General features: G+C 45.1%; 1 protein-coding gene across 2 annotated transcripts in view; it reads right to left on the reverse strand.

The window, feature by feature from the left end:
• The window catches only part of BCR (BCR activator of RhoGEF and GTPase), a 110377-nt gene that overhangs the window by 27004 nt on the left and 57803 nt on the right, over positions 1–25570 (reverse strand). For both annotated transcript variants that reach the window (XM_030025350.2, XM_030025349.2), the window contains 8 exons: positions 18782–18886; positions 18079–18264; positions 14273–14380; positions 12447–12507; positions 11471–11523; positions 10979–11119; positions 1464–1585; positions 70–238 (listed from right to left, as the gene is read on the reverse strand). In XM_030025350.2, coding sequence (XP_029881210.1) covers positions 70–238; positions 1464–1585; positions 10979–11119; positions 11471–11523; positions 12447–12507; positions 14273–14380; positions 18079–18264; positions 18782–18886 — 945 coding nt within the window. The remainder of the gene's footprint in view (positions 1–69; positions 239–1463; positions 1586–10978; positions 11120–11470; positions 11524–12446; positions 12508–14272; positions 14381–18078; positions 18265–18781; positions 18887–25570) is intronic.

Here is a 25570-nt window from a genome sequence, read left to right on the forward strand (position 1 = left end):
TCTGTCAGCACCTCATCTCAGCAGAGACACTGAGTCTGTACTTGGCATGTAGTGCTCAACCCCTTTTACCTTTTCACGCTGGATATCATTCTTGATCTGGGATATCTTGATCTTCATGGCATCCAGTTCCTCATCAGGTACCAGTGGGATATTGGGCACTGCCTCAGACTCATCCACCATTTGGAAACTAAGGTCAGTGAGCGGGATGTACCATTTGCAGTCATATTGTTGGCTTTTACTGAAAGACAGAAGGTCCAAACCTTTTACTATTACTGGTGTTTGGCAACACCTGCTCCCCCTTCCCACGAGTCCTTCCCCACTATAGTGCGTAAGATACAGAAATGGGCACAACTTCACTGTGACTCCTATGTGGAAAAACTCTGGTGAAGGGCTGCTTTCCAGCAAGAAAGCCTAGAAGGGCCAATAGCCAGTACAGCACATAACAAGGCAACTTGTTTTGTTATCTAGTTCCTTTCATCCTAAGAAACCACAATGAACTTTTGCAAACCCTTTCAGTCCTGCATGCTCTCCTTTTGAAGCCTCCAGAGAGGCAAAGTTCAAAAGCCATGCCATGCCTCTGACCTGGCTGCTACCTATGATCTAAACCCAGGTCTCTCCTGCCTGAGCTAGGAGGGCCAAGTGGGGCAGGTGAGCCAATATGTATAAACCTCTGTGTAATCCAACCAGAAGAGGGAAACTACAGCTCGTAACTGCCATTCTCCAGTGATTTCACCAGGATAACCAGTTCACTTTTTTTAATGTTTTATGTGATTTATTCCCTCTCCACCTCTACTGTCAGGAACATCCACTCTTGGGAATGTCCCACTCTTTTGAAGGTTCATTCGTCACAAGCATGTGCTTCAAAAGGGGCAGGGACAACTTTTTGCTTGAGGAGGGCAAGAAGATGTGAGAGGTCTCCCTGAGCAGAACATTTACCAAATGAAGAGAAGCCCTGTTTGAGGCAGGTATGTTGGTAAGGGTTCCTCCCCCCTCATGTGTGAAAAATGTCAACAAAACTGTTTCTGTAGCTGCACTTTGGGGTTGACACATAGTCTGTTTATTGTACCTTTTCCATTTTTCTACAAAACTGTTAACTGGCTGTAGCTGCATGGCCAAAATTAATAACCTTAGTAACAAAAGAAAGAGAAGAATGTCACCTATTAAAAGAAAGAGGAAGTAGAAAAATGAATGGCATTTGTCCAGAATACCAGCAGCTACAGCACATCCTATTTTCCTAGGAAGGCTCAGGGCAGGAGGAATTAACCTTTCCTGAGGGACCAGCACTTGGCCAAGGTCTTAAAACAGACAGTACTACCTTGCTGACCATTCCTTGCCTCACTACATCCTGTGGATTATGGTTACCCAGGTCTGGGGGTATTCATATTCAACTAAAACTGCTGGCTAAACCCAGGATTCTGCTGAAGCTGAGGTGCAAAGCACATCGTCCAGAAGGAAAACCTCACCCTCCAATTTGCTTCTTGAGCTTGGCACACAGGAACAGATCAGTAAAAAGAAAGACATGACGTAGCTTGCGAGCCCCCTCAACCAGCTCCACCATGAAACTGTCCTTCAGCAGCTGCCGGTGCTGGTAAAAAAAACAGAAAAAATGTTTTAGGTAGTGCAATATGAGCCCTAGATTTGGCACCAGGGCAACACATTCCTTAGATGTGACTCCTACCAGAGCCAATTCAGTAAATTGGTCTAATTCAGAAAAAAGAAAAAAGGCTATTAAATGTTTCTTGCTGTAAGCTCTGCTCCCTGCTGCTACCCTCTCTCCCAGGGGCCGAAATGGCCATGAATCTTCTTTATTATCTGGCTCTGGGTCAGACTTCAGGCTTCTCTCCATCACCTGTTCCTGCACCCAAGTGTAATTTGTGAGTCCATTGCCCAGCTTCTGTGTAGCCAAGGGCCAGAATCACTGACAGTACATCATCCCCTCACAAACCAGCAGAGAGCAGCAAACACCACTTTTCTCAGGAGTCACTTACCCAGCCACTGAATTCAGCTTAAGCTACCCCACCAGGTAGAAAGAGGAGTGAACACCTCCACTCCCCATTCACAACAGTAGTTTGTCAACATTAACAGCTGAATGCCATTGCTGCTTCTTTATTACAAGTGCTGTTAAGGGACAATTCCTGAACAAAATGTGTATCTAGCAAACTTCTCAGTAGTCCCTTATCAGCCTGTGTTTAAATAGGACCATCTGGATATGTCCCCACCCCATGCCTATTTAAATCTCTTTTATGTATCATATAAACATTCCCCAAACCTAGAAGATGCAAAGAAGCCACACAACCCTGATGCCTTTATTCCTGTTTCTAGCTCCAGGAAGCTTTACAGCCTCCTAAATAAGAGGCACACGTTGGTAGGCAGAAGCATAGCTTTCCTAATTCCCTTATGGTGACTCCACAGATAAAAGACAAAAAGGCTGGAGCACTGGCACTGAGACAGATGGCTGTGTGCTGTTACCAGTGACCAAGCCACAAGTTTCAAGCCCTGCTCTACACTCAGGCCTTCTGCTCTGATGTCAGGATCAACAGGACTCTGAGTGCACATCTGGAATACATATCTCCCACTGATTTTCAAACAGAAGTCAGGGTATTCAACTTTGGGCAAATTTTATTCCCACCAATATGTATAACTGTCAGTGTTGCCTTGCTTCACAGCCAGTACAAGCGGGAACCATCAGCTTCTCCACACATGCTAAGGTATGCTAAGGTACCTTTTCCTGACCTGTACTATTTCCTTACTATTCCAGCTAAGAGGATGCTCCCCTGACACCAGTGAACAACACGTCACACATACCATATATGCCCAGACAGCACTGTGGCTGAGGATAGGAGAGATCCGCTAACGCTGTCCAGTGCTAACCAACACCTCCCCCTGCTGTCTCACTGTCAGCCTTCTCCAGCCCATGCTCCGGACTTGTCAGTACAACTCACTCCCAACCTGCAGTATCTCTGTGATTCCCATGCTGGGAAATGCATGCATGAAAACTGTCCATTTCCAAGAGGCAGCTGTGCTCAGTTATGCAGCAGTATGCAACAGGAAGGCAGTTAACCTGAGCAAGGTCAGGACGTCCAAAGCAGAACCGATGCCTCAGTTTCTCAGATTATACCCAATAGGGCTTGCTTGCTGCTGCGTGACTTAACAAGCCCTGAACACATTTACTGAAGAGGGTGTGGGAGTGCAAACCCCCATGCTGCCTCTCCTTCCGCCTACCATTCTTCCCATCTTGGCTCTCCAAAATGAAAACAAACCACATCAGTCCTGCACTCAGCAGGCGTCATGGCAAGGAACACAAGGCAGAGAAATGCCCTTGCAGACATAATTCTTGTTTCCACACTCTGTCCTACAGCACCCTAAACTTCCTGACATGGCCTAAGAGTCTGTATTTTCCTCTCTGCAGCTGCACGAGCACCACAGCTAGCTGTTAAAGCACACAAAGCAGTGTCAGCACCTCATCTTGGTGCTGCCTTCCATTACACAAAGGTCCTGGAAATTTGTGAGCAGCAGCAAAAGCTGCACCTTCCCCATAGTGCCAGGAAGCAAGGCTTGCTCCCTAGCAGACTGTTGCACCATCTCTGGGCAGCAGCCTGTAGAGATCTGGTATCCAGCAGTGATTCAAGCTCAGAAAGGCCTGTACATATGTTAATGTTTATTTTTAGGTGGGCGTGATCCTCCTGGCTTATCTTCAGTGGTTTTGAAGAGAACGCCTGCCTGCATTGATGTCTCTGCTGCTGATGCGCACTTGTGCATGCCTCCCCCTCCTGCCTGGCAAACAAACCCCAGGTAGGAAACTAGAAACACTGAGCTTTAAAAATAAATAAATAAAAAAGGAGGAGTGTGTTGTCAGTAGCAAAAACACTCTCCACAGCTGCAAAGAATTTCATCTGGGAGCAATAATGAAGCAGGGAAAGATATTTTCTGAGCAAGCCAAAACCCTGATCTCAGGTTTCGAGATCTGATGCATATTAATTATGCTGCAAATCAGCTCAGCTCCTCCCGGGCAATGAGAATAGCTGCTTGTTGCCAGCTCAACCTCTGCTCAATGTTCGTAGGTGTAAAGATGTTCTCACAGCTCACTCATCTCTGCTACCCAGCAGAATGCGGCACTGTCCCTTCCCTACCTGGCAGGGACATGGCACAGTCCTGACCTGGCCTTCTGTCCCCCTCTGCCAGGCACCAGCATTGAGAGAGATCAGTCAAGACCCCAGCCCAGCACCCTGCCAAGAGTTCCTAGCTGAAAAATACCCCAGGCTAGTCCAGAACACAGATTCAGCACCCCACCCTGGGAAGATGTCTCTGGCAGAGACAGGCCAACAACATGGCCAGCAATGTTTCTTCACAAGCAATGGAGGGCACAGGCCCAGGAGAGCTGTTGGAGGACTGTGAAGGACTACTGCTCAGCCCTAGATCAGCCCCCTGGTTTTGGCAGTATTCCAGTACCATAATCTAGACCAGAGCGTTTTGAAGACAAGCGTTTCCTTAAGTGAAGCGGAAGCCCACACTGAGGCACCAGTGACTGGAAACCTTTGTGTCAGGTCTTCACAAAGTAAGAAAAGAAGAGCCCATCAGTATTCCCTGCAGCAAGGCTACAGACCTCCCCACATGGCCTGCCCGGTCCAACCAGGCCATCCCTTCTGCTGCCTTCTGAAGTTGCACCTAACCTGCTGCTGCACAGTCCTTGGCTGTCACCATCTAAGCAGAGTTCCTCCAAGTGGCCATGCTCTCTGTCCCACATCTCCCCAAAAGCCAAGCAGAAAGCTCAGCCATACAACGCCAAATCAGCAGTGTGATTCAACAGCCTTCATACTTCCCATCTGGGACTGAGGTACCACTCATTTGCACTGAGTTTATTTTGGCTAGCACTCCTAGGTACAAAATACCCTAACACAGCGCTACCATGAGGCAGCAAAAAGTCTTTGGCAGCATGATCTCCCAAGAAAGAGAGCTGGGTGGGAAGAAGACAAGGCTGTATTTCCTAAGCTTGATTGGAACAGAAGAGGTGAAAGGGATTTATTCCAGTCACACACTCAGAGGAAAACACTGAGCTTCCCAGACCTTTCATACCTCATATCTTCTTGCTCATGAGCTAGTTGGGAAGGTCTCCCTTCAGCAAGCAGCAGGGGTAAACTGCCACAAAAGCAACCAAGTGTCTGGGGACAAGAGGACAGAAGAAAACATTTGTGGATCAAGCCAGGAAATCTCTCCTCACAGGGGTGTGGAGCTTGATATTAGATCTAACTACCAGCTTCTCTCGGAAAACAGGACTTTCGTTAGGGCTGGGCACAACAGGCATGCCCCAGGCTGCTCAGCATCAGTGGAGCAGAGGAGGAGCGCTTCCAGCAAAGGGTCGCATCCTTTGTTGCAAATGATTCATCTTGCCAGGAGGGTTCAGCAGGTCAGAGGGAAACAATAAAAGGATTTCCCAACTGGCTTACCAGATCCGTGCCAAACCCCACAGTGAGGGAGCACAGGGCACCTTCCCGGTCCTCCCGACATGAGTCAGCCCATCCTACTCCACCCTGGGGAGCCAGCGGCCCCCTCAGACAGGACTCGGGCTGGTCACATGCCCAGGCCACCTCACCTCCACAGGCCTTCTCCAGCAGTTTGGGAACCAAAGCCCACTGTGGTCCTCCCAGCCAGGGCCAGCAACAGCTATTCCTTTGGTGGCCTCCTGTTAAACAGGTTGTCCTGAAACACGAGGTCTTTTGGCTGGGTGATCCTGCTGTACATGACATACAACAGCGTACGTGTGGGAAACCATCTCTCTACCTTGCTTCCAAAGTTCCTCTGTTCGCTAAGGTTACCAAAGGTGCGAAAGATTTCCTAAAATACCCTGAAATGACATATAGACTACAGAAACACCAAATAAACATCCAGGAAAACATAAGCTTAAAATCAGAGCGGCAGTACAGTGGCAGAGTGACCCCCCTCTTCCAGACAGTCCCAAGACTGTCAGGTGTCCAGCACAGCAGCTCAGCTCCGCTATAGAAAGAGGTTCCAGGAGGCCTGGGGGAAAACTTCCTATTTTGTATCACAATGGAGTGAATTAGGATCATCTTTAATCTCTCAAACAGGGCCTGGGCTGACTGTTACCTTCAGTGGCTCTCGCAAAGTTCCTTTACTGCTGCAGTGTAAGTCCCAAGTCTCCTTTCTAGGCCCTGCTTTCCTTTGCATGTTTTCACCTGCCTCTTCTCCCACCCACCTCAGTGCTCTGGACAAAAGAGCTCTCTCCCTGTACACCTTTCAGTGCTTAGATATCCTCTTTGGACCACCTATTGCTGTCCTCCTCCTCTTACCTCTGTCAGTGAGCATCTCCCCCTCTGCTACCAACCTCACGAGTACCTGTATGCTCATCTATTCATCCTACAGTGTTTTTGTGCTGTTTGCATATGGTAAATCCTGCTGCTGTCACGTACTGTTTAACTCCAGGAAGTGTGGCAGAAGACCAGCTTGTCTGAGACACATTACAAAAAGTGGAATTTAAAAATCTACTCATCCAGAACCACAGCTGTACAAAAGGCTGTCTCCTCACTTGTGTGCCGAGGAAAGAGCTCATCCGATGTGGTGACAGCAGAGGCCTGCAGCGTGCGTGGGTGAGAGCCCCGGGAAGGACTGGAACATGTGTGATGCAGGAGGAGGAGGGTAAAAGCAGGAGATGGGTATTGGCATATGTCAGTGAGGAAGAGGTGGTTTGGCTTTCTGCAGAGCGTAGGAAGAAAATGATTCCTTGTGTGTGTATGCGTGTGTTGCAAGACCAGCACTGCAGAATAAAAGGGATGCTCTGCCTAGGGAGCTAAACTGGCTGCTCTTTGAGCATTTTAATAGCCTTTCTTTATTCTTTCCAAAGCTCCTGTCACCAGGAGCTCTCTGACTCCAGCAGTAAGACAGAGTGTGAAGCATCCAAGATAATTTTTGAGTGCTCTATTGCCAACATCTGCTCAAGGCCTCCAGAAGCAGTAGGCACCAGGCCTCAAGCTGTGCATGGCTGCCTGCGTCTAAGCTTAGCTCCCATCTTTTCAAAGGCTTTAGTTTGCCTTTCTGCTCCCTTGCAAATGTCCTTTGTCCTTTCTCTTCCCTAGCACACTTGGTCTCCACCAAGTTAAATGGGAGCCTCAGGCAATGATAACCAGTCCCTTGACTGCAGTTTAAAACCACATTTAGAAACATGACAGAGCAGCTTGCCAAGCAGCCTCTTCTCTCCAGGGCAAGGGAAAAGGTGCACAGTAGCATAAGCTGATCCAACATGTGATCTAGTGGGCTTGATCCCAGAAGGAACTGCTTGGACTGGTGCTGATGAGACCAGACACTAAGCCACTCAGTCAGCAGAGTGACCCAAAACTCAAAAAAGCCTTTGTTTTTAGGCAGCTCCATTCATCCATGCCACTGTGAGATCACACAAACACCAGTGTGAACACTTCAGAGAGGGTGGGACTGCACGGCCACGGGCAAGGCAGAATGGCAGCCACTACCACTCAGCTTGGTCTGAACCGCCCTGAAAGAACATCCAGCAAAGAGTATTAGACAAGCAGAGGTCAAGAAAGGAACCACCATCTCCCAAATGAACTCTGCAATTTTTTGCAGTTTCATTCATTCCTGCTTTACAAGAATGGGCTGAATTAGCTGGAAACACAAGCCTTTACTTCTGGCAGAGAAAGACAACATAAGCTCTGCAGTCATTTGCATCCAGGCTTAGTTGAAAAAAACCATGCAGCCCATCTAGCTGCTCTGTTAATAAGACTAGAAAGGTTATTACTCCCTTCCTTCTGGCACATAATAGTGGCACATCCTCCACCTCAAAGCATTCGTTCTCTTGCTTCCCAATGGACCATCCCAATAGAACCTTAAACAGGTTGCCTATTTAAGCCAAGAGGATAGTGATGAAGAAAGATGCTTGCTCCATGGTCCTAAGGGGTGGAAGATTCTCCACCACTTGCATTCTGAGTCAGAAGGTACTCAGACCCCCTTTCCCTCCATGCATTTGTTTGGTCATTTAGAGGGTTGGCAAAGGTGGATGCCTGCAGATAATCCATCAAAAAAAGTAAAAAAGTAAAACCACAAAAGTAGAAAGATGGGAAGGAGGGAGCAAGAGAACGTAGCAGATCAGGCTGAATAGAAACAGACCCAAAAGCCCAGATAAGCCCTTCTGGCTCCCCTGTGTTGTCAGGCTGGGGCTGGTGCTCTCCTGGCGCCTCCATACCGCAGCCCTCGCAAACCACAAGGCAGAGAAGACTAGCTACAGCCAGCCTGGCAGGCAGCAAGGACCAAACTATGGGTTCATAGGCTTAACCCACCAATACTGCCTTCCCTGTTGTAGCCCCTTCTGTCCCTCTGGTGAATGGTTTTACTCCCTTGGTTCCCATCTCCTTGCACGACCTGAAATAATCATTCATCCCAGCAAATTAAATCAGGTCCATGCGTCACAGAAAACTTTCAGTTTATATGCATAAGTCTAGAATTAGAAAAAAGCCTACTGAGCCAAGCAGAACCAGGGGGCAGGTGTGCAGAAAGGACACCTGACATCACGCAGGAAGACAGCAGGCAGGTCAGAGTGAGTCGATGCTCCTGGAGCAGGGAATCACCTTTTGCAAAAGGGATGAATACTGTGCTGATGAGCCTGTACTCTCTCCTGACCTGCACTCCTCTCCTTAGCAGCCTGTCACTAGGGAGATTAACAACTGGCTGCTTTCCCCAGTTCAAAGCAATCCTGAAAAAAAGAGCTGGAGCAAGAGGCTGGCAAAGGAGATTTGACTCCTCCTCACGACGCACTCAAAGGGGAAAAATCTTCCCCATAAAAGGCAAGTACTGGGAAAAAAAGATAACTGAGATCAGCACCTAAGCAATACATGAGGGGAAAGGGCTGTTTTCCCTCCTTCCTTTCCACCAAGGAAATTTCTACGGGAGGAAGACAAATAATGAAAAAAGCCATCAAAGCAAGCTGGCGATTCATTAAAATAAAAAATGCATTATGCATTGAGAGCAGTCAATTAGGAGATGCAAACTGCACACTGTCCTGTCACCCTAGGGGAAGCACAAGCAAGGCGAGTGGGAGGAAAGGATAAGTAGAACAGGAAAGATTTACAGGCATAAACAAAACCCAGCTATGACCCCAAGCTGAGTAGCTTGTAGCAAGGAGCAGCCATCACTAAACCACATGGAGTAGCTGGGAGCACACTTGTGTCTCTAGATTACTATGCAGAAAGTGAACATACCTACTCTCTAGACAGAGTGGTGTCAACTGGGGCATTACTGCTTTGAAGAAAGTAGGATATTGGTGCCAAATGACTAAAGAAAGTATCCACCATCAGATTCCCAGAGTGGAAGGCAAATTCTGGGAAGCATCAGAAGCAATTCCTTTTCTTCCCTGGGCTCAGTGCAAGCTGTATGCAGCAAGGGAGAGCACAAAGGGTTCCTAGTCCCTCCAGCACACCCACAGCCCTCTCCTTGGGTACGTCCCCTTCTTTCCCTCCCCACATGATACATAGAGTCACTGCAGGCAGAACCACTAAGAGTGTGAACAGGGCTGCTGAGCCCAATCCTGACAAGCCTCCCCTTCCTGCTTTCTAAGATCTGACAAATACACCACTCCAAAAAGAGATCATCAGGATCATCCTCCTGAGCCTGCCCCTCTGCCTGGGCTCTGGCACCTCATTAGGATTCTGCATTATACTTTTCAAAGCCTGCATCCCTCATTGAGATGCTGACAGACAATCAGAGAACACAAAACGCTCCCTCCCCTGCGAAGGGGCATCCTAGCCTGCGATTTCTGCTACGACTCAATCAGCATCCACTTTAATGAGGCCATCCAGTATCGCTGAGGCCCTGGTGACTGATGTCTGAGCTTCTACCTCAGCCTCCAATTGCTCAGCCCCTCCTCTTCTCTTCTCAGCTGCAGACTTCCTCAGCTGACAAAATGAGACAATGAACAAGACTTGCAGGACAAAGTGCACCAAATTCCCGGTACTGCAGCTTCTAGCAAATCTTTGTCAGCTGAAAATCAGTTTAACAGCTAAAAGCAAGCATGTTTAGCTGACAGGACTTGGGAATACATCATGAAGGTTCATGGTTTCTTAACAATCTCCTGGGCTTTGTAAGAGATGTTTTTGTACAGGGTAATTTGGGTCACTTTTGATCAGCCAGTGTCTCTGGCATGCTGCCACAATTCCTCTTACACATATACTATCTGAGCACACCTCTCTTTTGTTCAATCTCCCACGTTCTTCTCCCTCTTAATACTTCTGTCAGTCCTGGCCTTTTCTCATCAGGAAGGACTGAATTGCTTTCTAATGAAATTATGAGGCAGATGAATCAAGCCCACTGAGGCATGTAAGACTTTACTGTTGCGTAGCTCTGTGCTCCCCTTGCACAACATTGCATGCGGTAAAGGAACTGCACATCTTAGAACTTTCTGGGTATAGTCCAGCTCCTAGCAGAGCTGAGAAGAGTTGTCTTACACCCTTAGGAGTCAATCACCTCCCTTAGCTTTCCCAGCCCATTCCATTTGTTTTGCTTCCTAGTCCCATTTAAAACATTCTTCTTTAGAAATGAGGATGCAAAAAACTAGTTTTATGGCAAGAATGAAGATTCTGGAAAACAGCTTTTCCTAATCTTTTATGATTTCTGATGTTTCCTCACCTTTTTCTCCTCCCAGGCTTCCTGTTTGGTTTCAGTTTGCAGGTAAAATACAAATCCATTTAGTGTATAGCAATATGCATCATAGAAATTATGTATGATAGTGATTATAACAATGCTAAGGACAAAACTCTAATCACACCTTTCCTCTGCGTTCCCAAACTGTTTTCCGAACAGAAAACAGAGAGGAGCTGTACTACATCCTTTAGAGAACAAGGACACTGCATAAACTGTATCTTAGCAACAAACGAATTAATAGCGTAACTTCCTAGTCTGCTCTACAGAAAAGGCACAACCAGTATTTAGAAACTGAGAAAATAAAGAAAGCAGGAAGGCTCACCTCCCCCTTCTTTACAGTCATGGACTGCCGACGAGGAGTGATCTCCTCATTGATGCTGGAGAGGAAGTTCTGTGAGATCCGTAGAGCATCCTGCAGGAGTGGATGATCAGGGTGGCTCACTGGAGTGTGCTTGAGCAAATCCTGACACCAGGAACACAAACAAAGAACAGAACCATGAGCAGCACTAGAAGGCAGAAGGGTCTGAGAGCTTCTAACTAGAGCTGTAGAACAAGATGCTCCAGTTGCTTCTTACAGATTAGAGCAAGGCTTTATCTCTAGATGAAGAGGATAATACTCTGCACTTCTTGGTAACACCACTGAAGAGGTAGCAGGGTCCTACCTATGGACTCCCTCCCTTTAGTGTAAAGGGAATAGGCTCTTATGCAGCATGACAGGTTTATTTTTGCAGTCCTGCAGCTCCATGGAAAATTTGAAGGGTGAAGAAAATAGAAAAGGGGCCTAAAGTTTGAAAACTACCTTTCAGATACTTACATGCAGGACAAGTGTGCTGCGAGTCACTCGATCCACTGGCTTGTATAACAGAGCTGTGAAAAAAAAAAGCCGCAGGAACATAAGGAAGAGGTACCTAAATACAGCCCCTACAGAGCAACTTGTCCAATGCAACTGAATGTACAGGCATAGGCTTATTAACCAATGAGCTACTGGAAAATTCCCTTCTCTGAGGTTAATGTGCTGCACAGCCAATAAAACACACATGAACACACAGAGGAAATAAACATGCTCCACAGCAAACAGATGCCCACTTGTGAGCACGCTCTGCCAGACAGTGGATGAGGAGCACACAAGGCAGTACAGAACAACTGCACACAGCATGGCACGCTTCTGACAGTTCCCTGGCAACCTGCCTGGTCCCACAGGTCAAAATCGGGCCTTGCACTCTTAAAGTTGCCAAGGAGGTCCCTGAAAGGTTGGCAGTGCATCCCTCCATCTGGAGTTCAGCATGACATGTTGAATGCTTCCAAATCCTGATAATAGGCCAAAACAGGAAGGGTATTCACTTTTCTATTAGTCAGTATGGAAGCTTCTTATAACATGGGTTGTCTTCTACCTATGTGCATAGAGACAAGCACCATGGAACCCGATCTTGACCAGGCTCTCTAGATGCTACCATAGGGCAAAAACCATGTAACAATAACTGCTAGGATTGCGTTTGTGCTATCACTGGGTAGCAGATGTTCTCTTAAAATCACAGCAGTCCTTTGGTTGACCTGGTTTTGCCAAAAGGGACTGATGAGGTTTTAAGCTGGGCAGGGGCTTCCCTGTGCATGCATGCAGCGTACTACGCATGAGCTCTGCTACTTAGCAAAAGGGAACTGATTTCCCAGGTAGAGCCAGCAGAGACTCCATAACCCTCCAGCATTTAAAAAGAAAAAGGGAGAGTGGAGGTTTGGCAACAACCTCCACCAAGTCCTGACAAACCACAGTCTCCTCTGCATGGATCACTCACTTTCCAAGGAATTTTTCGTCGTCTGATCTTTAGATTCCTTTGTGCTTCTAGCCTTTAGATTCTAAAAGAAAAAGAAAACCCACGTAGCAGACAGTCAATCATCTTGAAATATCACATGGGAAGGTAAGAGACTATCTGCTCCTCCAAGGGAGGGCCTAAGTATGAATGAAGGACAGCCCTATCACAGTTTAAGTCTGTAAAAGAAAAATGTGCTTTCCTTCCTGGTAAATCCACCATTGCCATGTCACAGGCACTCACACATCTCAAATACTAAGCAGTTTTCTTAGGAGTGCATGTCAATAGAGATGCAGCAAAGCAGGGAACCACCTATAGCGACAGGGATGGTGGAGTTTTTAAATCACCTGCAGGAGAAAGACATGTCCATAAGGATGCAGCCGTTGTCACAGCATGTGTACACCACCAATAAATAAAGTATAGGATTGGGATTCAGTACCCGTAGGTTATACTTCCGTATACGTGTACTCAGAGCTGGGTGACCTTGGACAAGTCAGCTCTTTTTCTTGGCAGAAAAGGAACAGCGCCTGTGACTCTTCTCTTTGCACACGGACCATGAAGCTACATGCTTTAATGTGCTGAGCTCTGAAATCCTCACTAAGACACAAATGCACAAATACCATCACCATCATTCCAAATAGAGTAGGTACTAGCATGATTTCAGAATTATCCTTCAGAAAACAGCAAAACCAAGGAATCACATTTGCACGGAGCCCAGGACCCTGGGGCCTTAATCTTTATTCTGTTTTCTAGGGACTACCATGATACTATCTATACATATAACTATTAATAAATGGGAAAGTCCATGAAATGCATTTTAATACTGAAAGAAAAGTAAGCACAGGGGAAGCTACTTTACTAATGAGTTGACACCACTAAAGCACAGGAGTGGTCAGGCAAAGGACCAGAACCTGATGGAAATCCTCAGGAGAGGATAGAAAACATTTGCACTCTGATGAGTAGTACAGCACGTCCCAAAAGGCAAGCCTTGCTTCCCTCATTTCACAGAGGGAACATGTTTTGTTTTACCTCTTTATCGTAAAAATGTAAAGGGACATGCAATATTGAATGTACTCAAGAGTTTTTTCAGAGCAATAAACACCCCTAGTATTATTCAGCTCTGATTATTTATCTGCTTGTTTTTACAGACACACATACGAAGTTCATGTTTTCTCGGTTACTGAGTTCTTCAAGATATAATCACTGCAATACAAAGAGTCAATGAGATCACGCATTGCAGGCAAAGCTGGTAGCCTGGGAAGCCTGAAAAAGTATTTAAAATGCTTTGACACAAGGTACTCCTCTTAAGAGAGGAAATCAGAGCAGCCCAATGAATAATATTACAGATTACGGCTGAAGCACTTGCCTTTTTAAACAGAGCTACCTTCTCCTCTTCTCTGCGCCAGTGAAGCCTGCAATTCCGCTGACAGCCATAATGCAAGCCATTAAGGATGGCTTTTTACACCACAATCAGCATCATCATTAGCAAGAGAAATATTTGAGAAACTCAACTACAGCTTTCTCTTCTAGAAATGCATGAAGGTGGCACAGAGCTGAGAAGTTCAAAGCAATGCCAGCTTTTACAAGATTCCCTGGGTGGGGACAGCACATAAAGGCTGTCTATGCAATAACCTCTATTAGCTCGAAGTACAAATCACTGTAAGAACATGAGCTGAAGCAGTGAGTCTATGGGAGCTCACAACTCCTCCAGAAGTCAGGGCTGCAAAGATACTTGGAGGATACACAGGAGTGACATTGCAGGGTATTAGTCAGATCCAGAAGGCTCGTGTGTCTGAATACCATGACATTACCTCAGAGATTTCAGCAAACTGAGCATTGGCTTGGCAGCATTTCTCTGCTGTCTCCATAGCAACTTCATAGTTATCCACAAAGGCCCGGTACACTCCCAGCTGGCTGGCCTGCAGGAAGCAAAACAAAATAAAATAAATGCTAGGGAAGAAGACAGTTTGGGATGGCCAGCCTCAGTATCTAATGATCAGAACACGTTCCTTCACACCAAAGAATTGCAGAGAATGCTGAGCAGGCCCAGAAAGACATCTCTGACCTGTCAGCTTTGCTTAACCAGCACAGGTGCTCCCATGCATGCACCCAGTTCCATCTATGCTGAACAAGTTCACTTGTGAAAGATGTGGAAGCCTGTGAGAATGACACATTCTTATTACTGCCATCTATTTTTCTCTTCTGAACTGCCAGATTAGTATCTATTAATATTTTAGCTCATTGATGTAACTGGAGCTGCTGGCTATTTGCCACAAAATATGAATCAGACAGGAATGATTCAGCCCAACAGCACAAATGTGACCCCAGTAAGCTACTTGTTGGCTTTTGCATGATGGACACGCTAAATCAAACCCAGATATTAACCCATATCTGCATTAGTGAACATTGTTATAAGGACAGCAGAGTGCTGAAAATACAGAAGAGAGATCCAGAGCACAACCTGTTTGGAAGGCAGTGACTGCAGCACTAGGTAACAGAAAATGGCAGTTTTTCCAGCAGAAGGAATATGCAATTGGTCCAGAAGAAGATGGAGCAGGCCTCACAGTGCAGTAATAAGCCATTATTATCACTGAGTCTTAGCACTGATCCTGTTTGCTGACTTAGGAATTGCAGCCGTATTTACACCAGAGAACATAAGATCCAGCTTGGGAAATCCCTGGGTAGCTTCCAAGCTTGTCTGGATTGCAGAGCTGGTTTTGTGTTGCAGAGCTGCACAGGCTGTGCTGTAAACACCTCAGCAGCTTGAACATACTTGCAAGTGCATGGTCAGTAGTGAGCCAACAGGTGGAGTGCTGTAAAAGGCTCCATTAAAGAGAAGTTTGTTACCAGAAGAGCTTGCACTTACCTTATTTCTGCAACTTCCCTGACACTTCTGCCCAAGACACGCAACAGGCAGAGCAGTTAAATTTCCCACAGACAGTGCTCTTTTCCTCTCCTGCTCTCTCATAACCACTGTGTTTCCCATTCTCTACGGAGCTTTGTGCAAGAGACGATGGAAGAAAAAAAGCCACTCTCAGGAGAACATTCCCTGCACAAATTTCTTTAGCTAACAGAGGCTAAGAAACAGCGAGCTATTTCCTAGGGCACATTTTACTGAAAGATTAGGAACCAACCACAACCCTCACGCAAAATAACACGGTTATGACTGAAGCTGAAGAAAACTGCGCTCACTTATGCCAGGGATGACCTGGCCCCAGCAGTGCGGAGAGAATAAAATCTGTATTTGCCACTGGGGCACAATCCGGTGAAGAAGCTGCTGTCGGAATTACTGATCATTTGCAGGGCTTATGACATTAGGGTTTGAATGATGCCAGCTAACACAGCAGAGCTTTAAAGCTTCTCCATTCCTGTATGGCTCTTTCATTTCCTGCTACTCCTGAACAGTCTTTCTAAACTTTCATTTTCTTCCTCTAAACATGCCATCATGAAAACATCTTTTTCATTAATACCTGAGATTCCAAATAAAGCAATAATGCTCACACACAGTTTTCATGCTGGTTTAAGTTTTCTCTTTTTCAATTAAAAAGAATACACTGAAAATTAAACAAGCTTTGGTAGAAATAACTGACTTCTGGTTAAAATTTTTTCCATTCCTGAAAAAGATCAGTGATAATATTTGCTAAATAGTTCTTCATTTCTAAAAACAGTTCTGAAGTGTTTCCTTTCTAGTTATAAAAAAACACTTACAAAATATTCCCCAAAAATGAGAAGCATATTTCACTCCCACATGCCTAGCGCCTTTTTTTCTTTTCCTTAGTTTCAACAGGAAAAAGGTGGAATAACAGTCACTGATGTTACAAATGGATCATACTTTGTGCCAGACCACATGAAATTCTAAAACTCCTTGCATGCACTATCTATAACTTCAATCTACAGTGCTTTGTTTTGCATGATATTAAGGAAAATTAATGTCCCCGGGGACCTCAGGATAATAACAAGGATTCCAGTGTTTAGCATCAGTTTGCATGACATGACCACAAGTAAACAGTCTGCTCCAAAAGATTTTATGTACATGCGGTATAGATGTCTTGTAATGCCTGATGTTCTTGCTGTCTCTCTCATCTAGCTGCTTCCCACTGCCTACTAAGAATTATTAGCTTTATCTCATCCAGCAAAGAGTTCACAATTCCCACTGATACTGTACCAAACCACCAGAAACTGAAACTGCTAAGCTAGCTCAAAGCTTCCTTCGCTAGGGCAATTTGCTCCTTTGCTTCCAATACTAATCCAACAAAATCAACGATTCTGCCACAAATGCAGAAAAATCAGGGGAATATAAAAATAGAGTACCAGAAGGGCTTAACTCATGCACCTGTGATCACCATCAGCAAGAAATGGTCTTAAACAAAGGCTTAAGCAGCTGTACAGTGCGTCAAAGCTTGCTCAATAGCCATCGGTGGTAAAGAATATATTCAGGTCTTCTTCAATTAGTGCTATCTTCATTGCTGCACTAAACTTCCAATGCAGTCTGTGAGGCTTCCGCTTTCAGCAGCTTTCTGCATCTTTGCTTCAGCAACCAGCAGCAGGTGGTTTTGTCTTCTTAAACCAGTTGCTCAAATTGCATACCATGAACTACTCACCAAGGCACCAACTTGACCCCTCCTGGCTAAAACATGCTGGCAGTGAAGAACAGAATCCCATATTTTGATCTTGAGCTGCTGGCATGCATGGAAAACATCATCTTCCAGGCACATCTACCCCTGCTCCATAGGGGATGGGGATGGTGCTGGGCTACACAGCTGCTAACAATTGAGTGACCCTGGTAAAGCGCACTCCCCATCCAATAAACCCCTCAGTGGAATGTCACTCCTACCCTGAGAATCAGAGGCGCCTCAGGAATGCAGAGATTCTTTTCTTTTCTAAAAAGGAAAAACCAGCTCCTTTAATCCTTTGCTCTCTGCACATGCTAGGGGAGAGGCTAAAGGGGCCAAAAGAATCTCCTAGAATGCAAACAATTTGTCATCTGGCTCAGAAACTCAGCAATTTTAATTCAGCCTCAGAAACATGCTGTATATGTCTTTGTCCTGTTCTCCACTCGGAGAATTTTGTTGAGGCTGCTTGGAGGATTCTCAGCAGCAGGTTGACTGCATCAGCATAGCAGCAAGGGGAATGAATATCAAGGCCGGGATGGTGGTAGAAAAGCAAAGCCAAAGGTGATGACCATAAAAGAGAGAAAATCAGCACAAGATAGAGCAAAGCACCACGGAGAGAAGGAAGTATGTGTGAGGGAGTTCAGCAATAATGAGAAACACTTAGCTGTCAGTGTTAAAAAGTATGCTTTTTAACACTGCCATTCTCCCATCTTCCTTTAAAGCAAACAGTTTGATGACACTGCAGACACCCTGGAGATTCAACGTTTCTGTGAAATTGTATTTGTATTAGTAGCATAGCTTGCTGTAGTCTTTAATTACAGGCAATGAAACAGCCACTTTTGCTGTAGGCCTTTCACTGCAGTGGCAAAGCTAGAAGCCTCTCATCTAAGCCCGCTATGGGCTTTCAACTCTTTGGTCTATGCATAGTCACCAAAGGGAATTGTACCAGCACCTGTGAGATGAATGAGAGGTAACAGAAATTTTGGTGATGGTAGTTGACTCACCAACTTTTGGAAGAGGTCCCCTACACGTTGCTGGTGACTCCATTGCTGCACTCGGGGAAAGAGCCCATCATAGAATTCTTTATGGATCTCATAGAGCTCAGGCACTTTGAAGAATATTGTCTCAATCTGCTGACTAGTCAGCACAGGCTGAGAGGTGGTGGCAGCTGCTTTCAAAGGCTTCATAGGCTGAAATGAGAAAAGAAGGAAATTGTTACCATGCAAACCAAGTACATTCACCTTTGCCACATTACAACACATCCCTCCAGCGAGTTGTTTTTCATCCTATTAATAAGTGATATTTGCATTCACACAACTGAAAGCTACACATTAACAAGTTCTCTCATGGGTATTGGCCATCCCTGGCAGGTGGATTTTCCCAGGATATTAATGGTGCAATTAAAATCCCTTTGCACTCCATTTCCTTAATCTCTGTCCAAATGTACAGCAACATGTCTAAAAATTAGCACAGGATTCTGTAAGACAGGGCTCCTGTATACTACCACACTAATAACTCCCTGGTTGTGCCATACCCAGTCCTTTCTTTAAGCCTGTCTTTCTCTACTGGACAAGAGGAATAACTGGTGCCCTTTGCACCCAGCGACTTGTAACCCATGGTATGTGAAGTTCTGGGAAACTCTGGATGGAAGCAGCAGTGAAAATTCACGTACCAGTGTTTGAAATGGTATCTGCCACCAGCACTTACCAGCAGCAGAGCCTCCAGGTGGCTCAGGTAGGTTTCCTCACTGGCTAGGATTCCTGACAGGACCCATTTTCTCATCTCCAAGCCTTTCTCCAAGTCTGGCTCACTCTACAAATAAGTTGATAAGGAGAAAAAAGAAAAATAAAAAAGAAAAAACAAAGCAAAAACAAAGAAAAAAAAAAGGCAGGGAAGAGAGAAAGAAAAAAACAAGAATGAGGACGGAGAGTAAAAGATATCATTCAGCATATTTGGTTTTTTGCTTTACTTTCAGACTAAAAAAACCAACCAAGCAAAAAACCCACCTGTGCTCAGTGTCCTGTTTCTAGAAACATGCAAACATAAAACATTAAAGAAATTTTTATTTACCAGCAACTGATGTCACAGATTATTTACAGGTGTTAGCTTTAGTCATCCAACTTTGGTGCCTCAATTAGGCACCCAGACTTCTTCACAAAATTCAAAATACAGAACTTAAAAATTCAGAATTTATCCTCCTAAACAAATCTTAGGTGCCCTTGGTTATGTGCAATTCATTCCATCATCCCACGAGAGTTCTCTGTGATCTTACTCCAAAGCCATGTTTCTCTATGCAGACGGGATCTCTTCCCCTGCATCTACACAGATGCACATGAATATACAGCAGTTACAGCCCGACATTGCTGTTAAGATGGCTGTTCTTTCTCCCACTCTCTACTATTCACTAAATTATTTTTCAGTGCCAGCTTGCAGAATGTCTACTTTTAGTTAGAGGACGGAATAATCAGCAGTGCTTGGAACGCACATGCTGATTTTCTTATTGGGATTCCATGAAGGAGTTCTTAACCAAAATAACTGAAGAAAGAGAGAAAAAAAACGCAAAACATTCATGGGCAAATGTACACATCAAGGAAAGACTAACATCAAGTGTTAAGAGAAGCAAAATCCCCTCTGTTGAATTTCAATTATCCTTCCTCTCATAACTGTTAGCTGAAAAATGTTTAACCTGATAAAGTGGAATTGAGTATTTCCATAAACTCTGAAAAAAATGTGGCCGAACAATGAAGGTTATAAATAGTGAAAAACACCCCCCTTTTACAGAATCTTATTTCCAGTTCTTTTCATTTCTGTCATTCACAGAAATGGCTTTTTACAATTCTTGCAACCTTTTTATGTTGTTAAATGTCTCTAAGAATAGCGTCAGTGGTTGGATCTGAAAGGGTACATAGTTTTCAAGGGCTTTGGGTAGGTTGTTTGGGGCTCCATCCTACTTCTAATATCCAGAGGAATCTTCAGCTATTGATTTCAGCAGCAGGAGGATCAGGAAACATAGCAGTATGCTCCACTCTACTGACAGAACATAAAGCACTATAGCTGACAAAAAAAGCTCTATTTAGTTTAGGGTCCTGTCCTTTGAACCCTGCTGTATATTTGAGGCTCATTATGGAGAGAAGGTATCTTGGCTATAGGTAAGCTTACAGTAACTACCACATTCTGAGTGTGACTTTGAGCCTACACACCACACGAAGAAAGAAACAGATCCTCACGCTCCCAGATATTTCTGGATTCAGTCTCATAAATAACCATCCTGATTTTTGAACACTTTCATTAAATTTCACAAGCTATTTTCTAGGCTAAAAGACCTTGCAGCAACTACTTTATAAAAATTTTGTGAGGTGTCAAATACCACCACCACCTTTTAAATAAAAGTGGCAGACAGAAGCTGTTCTAAGGAAATGAGTAGAATTTACACACACGTCAGGTACTACATGGAAAGAAGAACTTGTCTTTTCATCCCACCCTTCAGTGAGGTTCAGTAAGAACCACAGTGCCTTTTAAAATCTTGAAAGAGCATCTCAAAGAAGCTAGGAATTTGTAATTCAGCAGTCGTGTTCAGAAGATTTCAGAAAAACACCAGTGATGAACTACATGGTAAAATGAATGCTGCAACACGATGCTGTGCATCTACAGAGCACCCGTGTGACTACCTGTTACAGCTCAAACATAAGTGTGCAACAACATTATGACCATTCCTTATGATTTCTCTACCAGTAGTACCTGGATGTCCACCTCATGCACCATTTTGTAAGGCATGGTATATACATGTAATCAAAACAGACAACCCCAAGATGTTTAACAAAGATTGCCTTCATCCAAAGAGGCAGGGATGTAGCAGTCCTCGTGCAAGAAAAACACAATACCTCTTGGTTTCCAAAGATTCTTACAACACTTACAAAAGAAAAATGCAGCTTCACAAAGAAGCATTGAGAAAAACTAACAGTGCTCCAAAGTCCCCACTGCTGAGGATGAGGTAACTGGTCAATATTGTCACAGCACTATAATTATCTTTAGCAGGTTCTCTCGGAGGAGGTGAGGATTTAAAAAACAGCTGGGTATGTTTGTAACATCTGTAAAGAGCAGCACACAATAGCAAGTTATTTAAATGATTCAAACTTCCCCATCGTGACAGTGGCACAACAGTTTTCCTCTTCACAAATAAAAGCTTTAATTTACCAGTCAGTTCTTGCTGGGCACCGTCAGCTGACAGAGACAGCATTTTCTGCCTGAATGTTAATTTCCTCTCTTTAAAAGAGATGTACTTTCAGAGAGACAAACATCTTCCAGGACACACTAGAGGCCTTCCTTCCTGGCCATTACCACAAGGTCACTTTGCAAAGTCCACGGTATTGTCCTAACCCTTTTTAAGAGGAGCATTTTCCCAGCGTGATGCTTGCAATACTCTAGCCTCAGATGCAGCCAGACAGGGCAGGGCCTGGCTGCTTTAAGCTACAGTACAGCAGTTGCTGAAGAAACCCTCAGGGGAGTTTATCCACCAATCACATAGCACATTACAAGGTTTCCAATGCAGTACCTCAAATTTACATACAGATTCCTCATATGTGAAAAGATGATCTCCTGCTGCTCCTGCTGTGTCAGGGATCAATACGACACCATGGCACTGCTGTCTGCATTGTGCTGCCACTCTGTATTTCCTCCTGAAAGCCAGTGCCCTGACAAGAGTTTCCTGCTGAGGGAAGCCTTTTCTGACAATGTCATCTGGGGCTGCGCTGAGCAGCAGCTCTTGCTGCTGGATGAACATCTGGAAAACGGCCCCTGTGCTTCTTCAGCCTCAGGGTGCTTTTTAAGTCACACTTGTTATGAAATGTACTCCAGGACTGAGAAATTCACTGGGAGCTGGTGCCAACATCAGGAGGAGCAAGTTTATTATTTGGTATTACAACATTCCTCACTTACAGAATTGGGAACAGGCTCACCTGCTCGCCCAAAACAAGACAGAGCAATTAGCAGGCAGAGATACTGCGAGACTGTCCTTCCACTCTCCCCTTACAGCACGCCAAGATGTGATGCACCCAGTGCCAAGGGCAATTTCTGCTTTGCCCATATCTGACAAAAGATGGAAACAAATTGCAACGCTGTGACCAGAACAGCCTCACTGACTGCTCTGTTTCTGCACTCCAGGCAGAAGGGCAGGTAAGAGAGGGAACATCCTGGGTGTAGGTATCAAGCTCCCCACCAGTCCAGTGAGACCTGCCAAGGCTGAGAACTCCTTTCCCCTACCCTGGCAAGAAGGAAGCAGTCCAAAATCTTTGAGCTGCTTGTGGCAAGGGGAGGAGCTTGTACCACATCCACCAGACCACATCAGCTAGGGGAAAATACACCTATTGACCAAATTGCAGATGGGATGTTCCCAGCAGGATGTGGGAGCAGCCTGTATTGGCAAACTCTAACCACTCAGAAGGGAGTGCCAGGTGGTCAGCAGTCCATCCCATGCTTCCTACCCAGCTTGGTTGGCCCGTTTTTTACTTGTACAAGTCTGACTAGTATTTCATGTTCTCACTCTGTCCCTACCTCTTTGATGCCAGCATCCATTTCTGGCCTTTCTGCACTGCCCTACCATCTCTTGGCTACCTCTCGACCCACATGTTTCAGAATAAATCTGTCTTACAAGACTGTCACAAGGCAGCAGCCAGAGCATTCCTGTCTGCCTGCCATGGGAGCTGTGAGGACCCAACACCCATCCAGTTCTGGATAAGCAAGCAAGAAACCAGTGCTTTGCTTCCACTCCTAATGAACTACATTTTAAAAAAAAAGAAAACAAAAAGGAAGGTGGAAAGCAGTATAAAGGAAGCTTCCCAGGTATCTCATGCCTATAAGGTTCTGGTGTTTTCTTCTCAACTGGGTGGTGCTTCTTGCTATTCCAAAGACTGAAAAACCAAAAGGTTGAGTCACAGCCATAAATACAGTCTTGCGACCTGAACCAAGGCCAGTCAGAGTGGTTCGAAGCACTGAAGATATTAGAGAGCATGCATACAGTGGCCCGGAGCCATGGCTGTTTTGAATGTGTTTACAGCTTGTCAGCCTAAGTACTTTAGTTTACTAACCAGGTTGGCATTGCATGTTGTACTCAATTACTGCAAGCCTGAGATTCACCAGCTCCAAGGATTAGACAGATTCAGCTCTTCTTGACTCTGTTTAAAGAACTCAGGGCTTTCTGGTTGTTGTTTAAATTAACAGCAATAGTTGTTTTCTTGCAAATGTTAGAAGAACACAGATTAAGAATCTAGAAACCACAACACATAAGATTTTGCAAAGTGGTTGCTGCTGGCACAGCTCTGTAAAGAGAATCAGTGATTCAAAGTGGGCGTATAAAAGGCACTTTAACTCTCAGACCTTCCTTTGGTACAGTGTGTTCACATGCTGTGCAATGAATGTATTCAAAGGAGAGGTTTCCCGTAAGGACAGCTCAGAATCTCATAGAGAAGCTGACAGTCTACAAAAGAGAAAAACTATTCCTTTCCATTTTTAAAGTGTAAATATCTTTGAAAGATTCTGCTAAACAGGCTGGAGGTGTCTCATTGTCTTGGTGATATTAAACAGGGCAAATTCAGTAATCAAGCCAATCATGCTCCATTCAGGGAGAGGAAGGAGCAGGGAGAGGAGCCAACATTATTTATAACATCAGTACTGGTGTGCCAGCTCTCCTCAGGAAGGGCTGTACATCCAGGCAGAGCCCTTAAGGAGCAAAGAGTTGGAGAATAAAAAAGGAAAAGTTGCATCTGTTGGGGGTGGTGAGACGAAAGTGACAGTAAAACAAACCAACCAAACAAAACCAAATACTGGGAGGAAGAAAGGAGAAGGATTTGGCAATGCTGGAGAGGGAAGGACAAGCTAGGAACAGTAGTACCAAACAGAGCAGTAATCCCATTTATTGACGTAGCTTCAGAGGTCAACTTTTCTGGACCCTCTTGGGACCAAGCTAGGAGAAATGTCCACAACCTGCTCTGCTACAGCCCTGGTTTCCGCATAGCTAGCAGACAGTGAGAACAAAAGATTCTGGTCTGAGGACCGGCAATGGCTGCCAATGCTGTGCCAACCACGGACTGCACAGCAGAAAAGGGAAGAGAAAATCTACCTGGAAATCTTTAAGTGCCAGCCAATTTCCCCTCCACACAGAACAGAAAGTCAGAGTTAGTTGCTCAGCTTTAGCACTCCTGCCTCCCTGGGCATGATATATACAAGAATCGGAGAGATCTATTTTGGCAAAAACCTCATCTTCTAAACTCTAGAGAGGTAACTCCATTTCCTGGGGAGTGGAACCAGCTTTGCCCTTCCACTGGCAGCCCTGTGCCCACCTCCACACAAGTCTTTGAGCCTGGCTTTGTTGGTGAGCTGATCTTGAAAGGCCTTTCTTATTTCTGCTCTTCTCATTGCTGTAATCTCTCCCCACGTTAGCAGCGACAGGATCATGATGACTGAAGCTTCCCATCCTCTCTTCAAGCTGCAAACTACCCACTCCAAAACTCTTGGCAATAACTCTTCTCTGGTGAAGGGTGCCAGTCACTAACTTTCCAGCTGTCCCAACACTTTCCTGTGCCCCAAGAATACTGTAGCAAGTTCTCCCTCTGTCCTCTAACTCTATCCAGGTATCTTCTCTACTTTTCACCCTAGCTGTTTGGGGAAGACAGACGTATTCTCTCTCTGGGAGTGAATTATCACTACCTATTACAAACACTGTCTGACACCTTTTGCAGCTACCAGCACTGTCTTATTTGGCAAACATTTGGGCTGACATTTTCCAAGACAGGTTTCCAGAATTTTTGGAAAGTTCAATCACAACAGTTCAACTGTTACAGAAAGCAAGGTTCAGGAAAATTAAATCAATTCTCAAGCTAAATAAACAAACAACTTAAGCATTAGTGGAACCTATTTCTCCTTTTTCCTCTTTCCCCTGTAGGCTTGCTTCAGAGCAACAGTCAAAGTTTGGCAAAAGCATTGGCTTTATGCCAGGACATGCGTCAGCAGCTCAGCATGAGATTCTGGAAGAGCCAGAAGAGGGGGTACGACCTAGCCTGCTCAATGCAAACATTTGTTAAGGCCTCCTTATCACAAGCACGACGCGTCAAGGGATGCCGAGCTCCACACTATAAACGCCCATGTTGATTATGTCCTCTCTGGGTCACAGACAAAACTGATGCTGGTGCACCTCTTGTCACATTCCTTGGATAGCAACAGATGTTTGTGCAATGGACACACAGCAGGTGGAATATGAATACATAAGAGGTGGCTGAAGTGGTACAGTTTGGAGGCAGAGCAGCCAGCATCTTTTAGTCTGCTTATATGATGCAGGTGGTAGGGAGGATTGGAAAACAGATCCCAAATGACAAGGCGCAAACACCACAAACCTTCTGGGAGTCAATTGCGGCACTCACTTCCTGGAACACAAAACATGAAGCGCTGGGACTCAGTCACCCTATATGCTGAGGGAACAACATGAAGCCCCTCCACAGGAGATAT

Source organism: Aquila chrysaetos, chromosome 9, assembly GCF_900496995.4.
Source record: "Aquila chrysaetos chrysaetos chromosome 9, bAquChr1.4, whole genome shotgun sequence".
NCBI lineage: Eukaryota > Metazoa > Chordata > Aves > Accipitriformes > Accipitridae > Aquila > Aquila chrysaetos.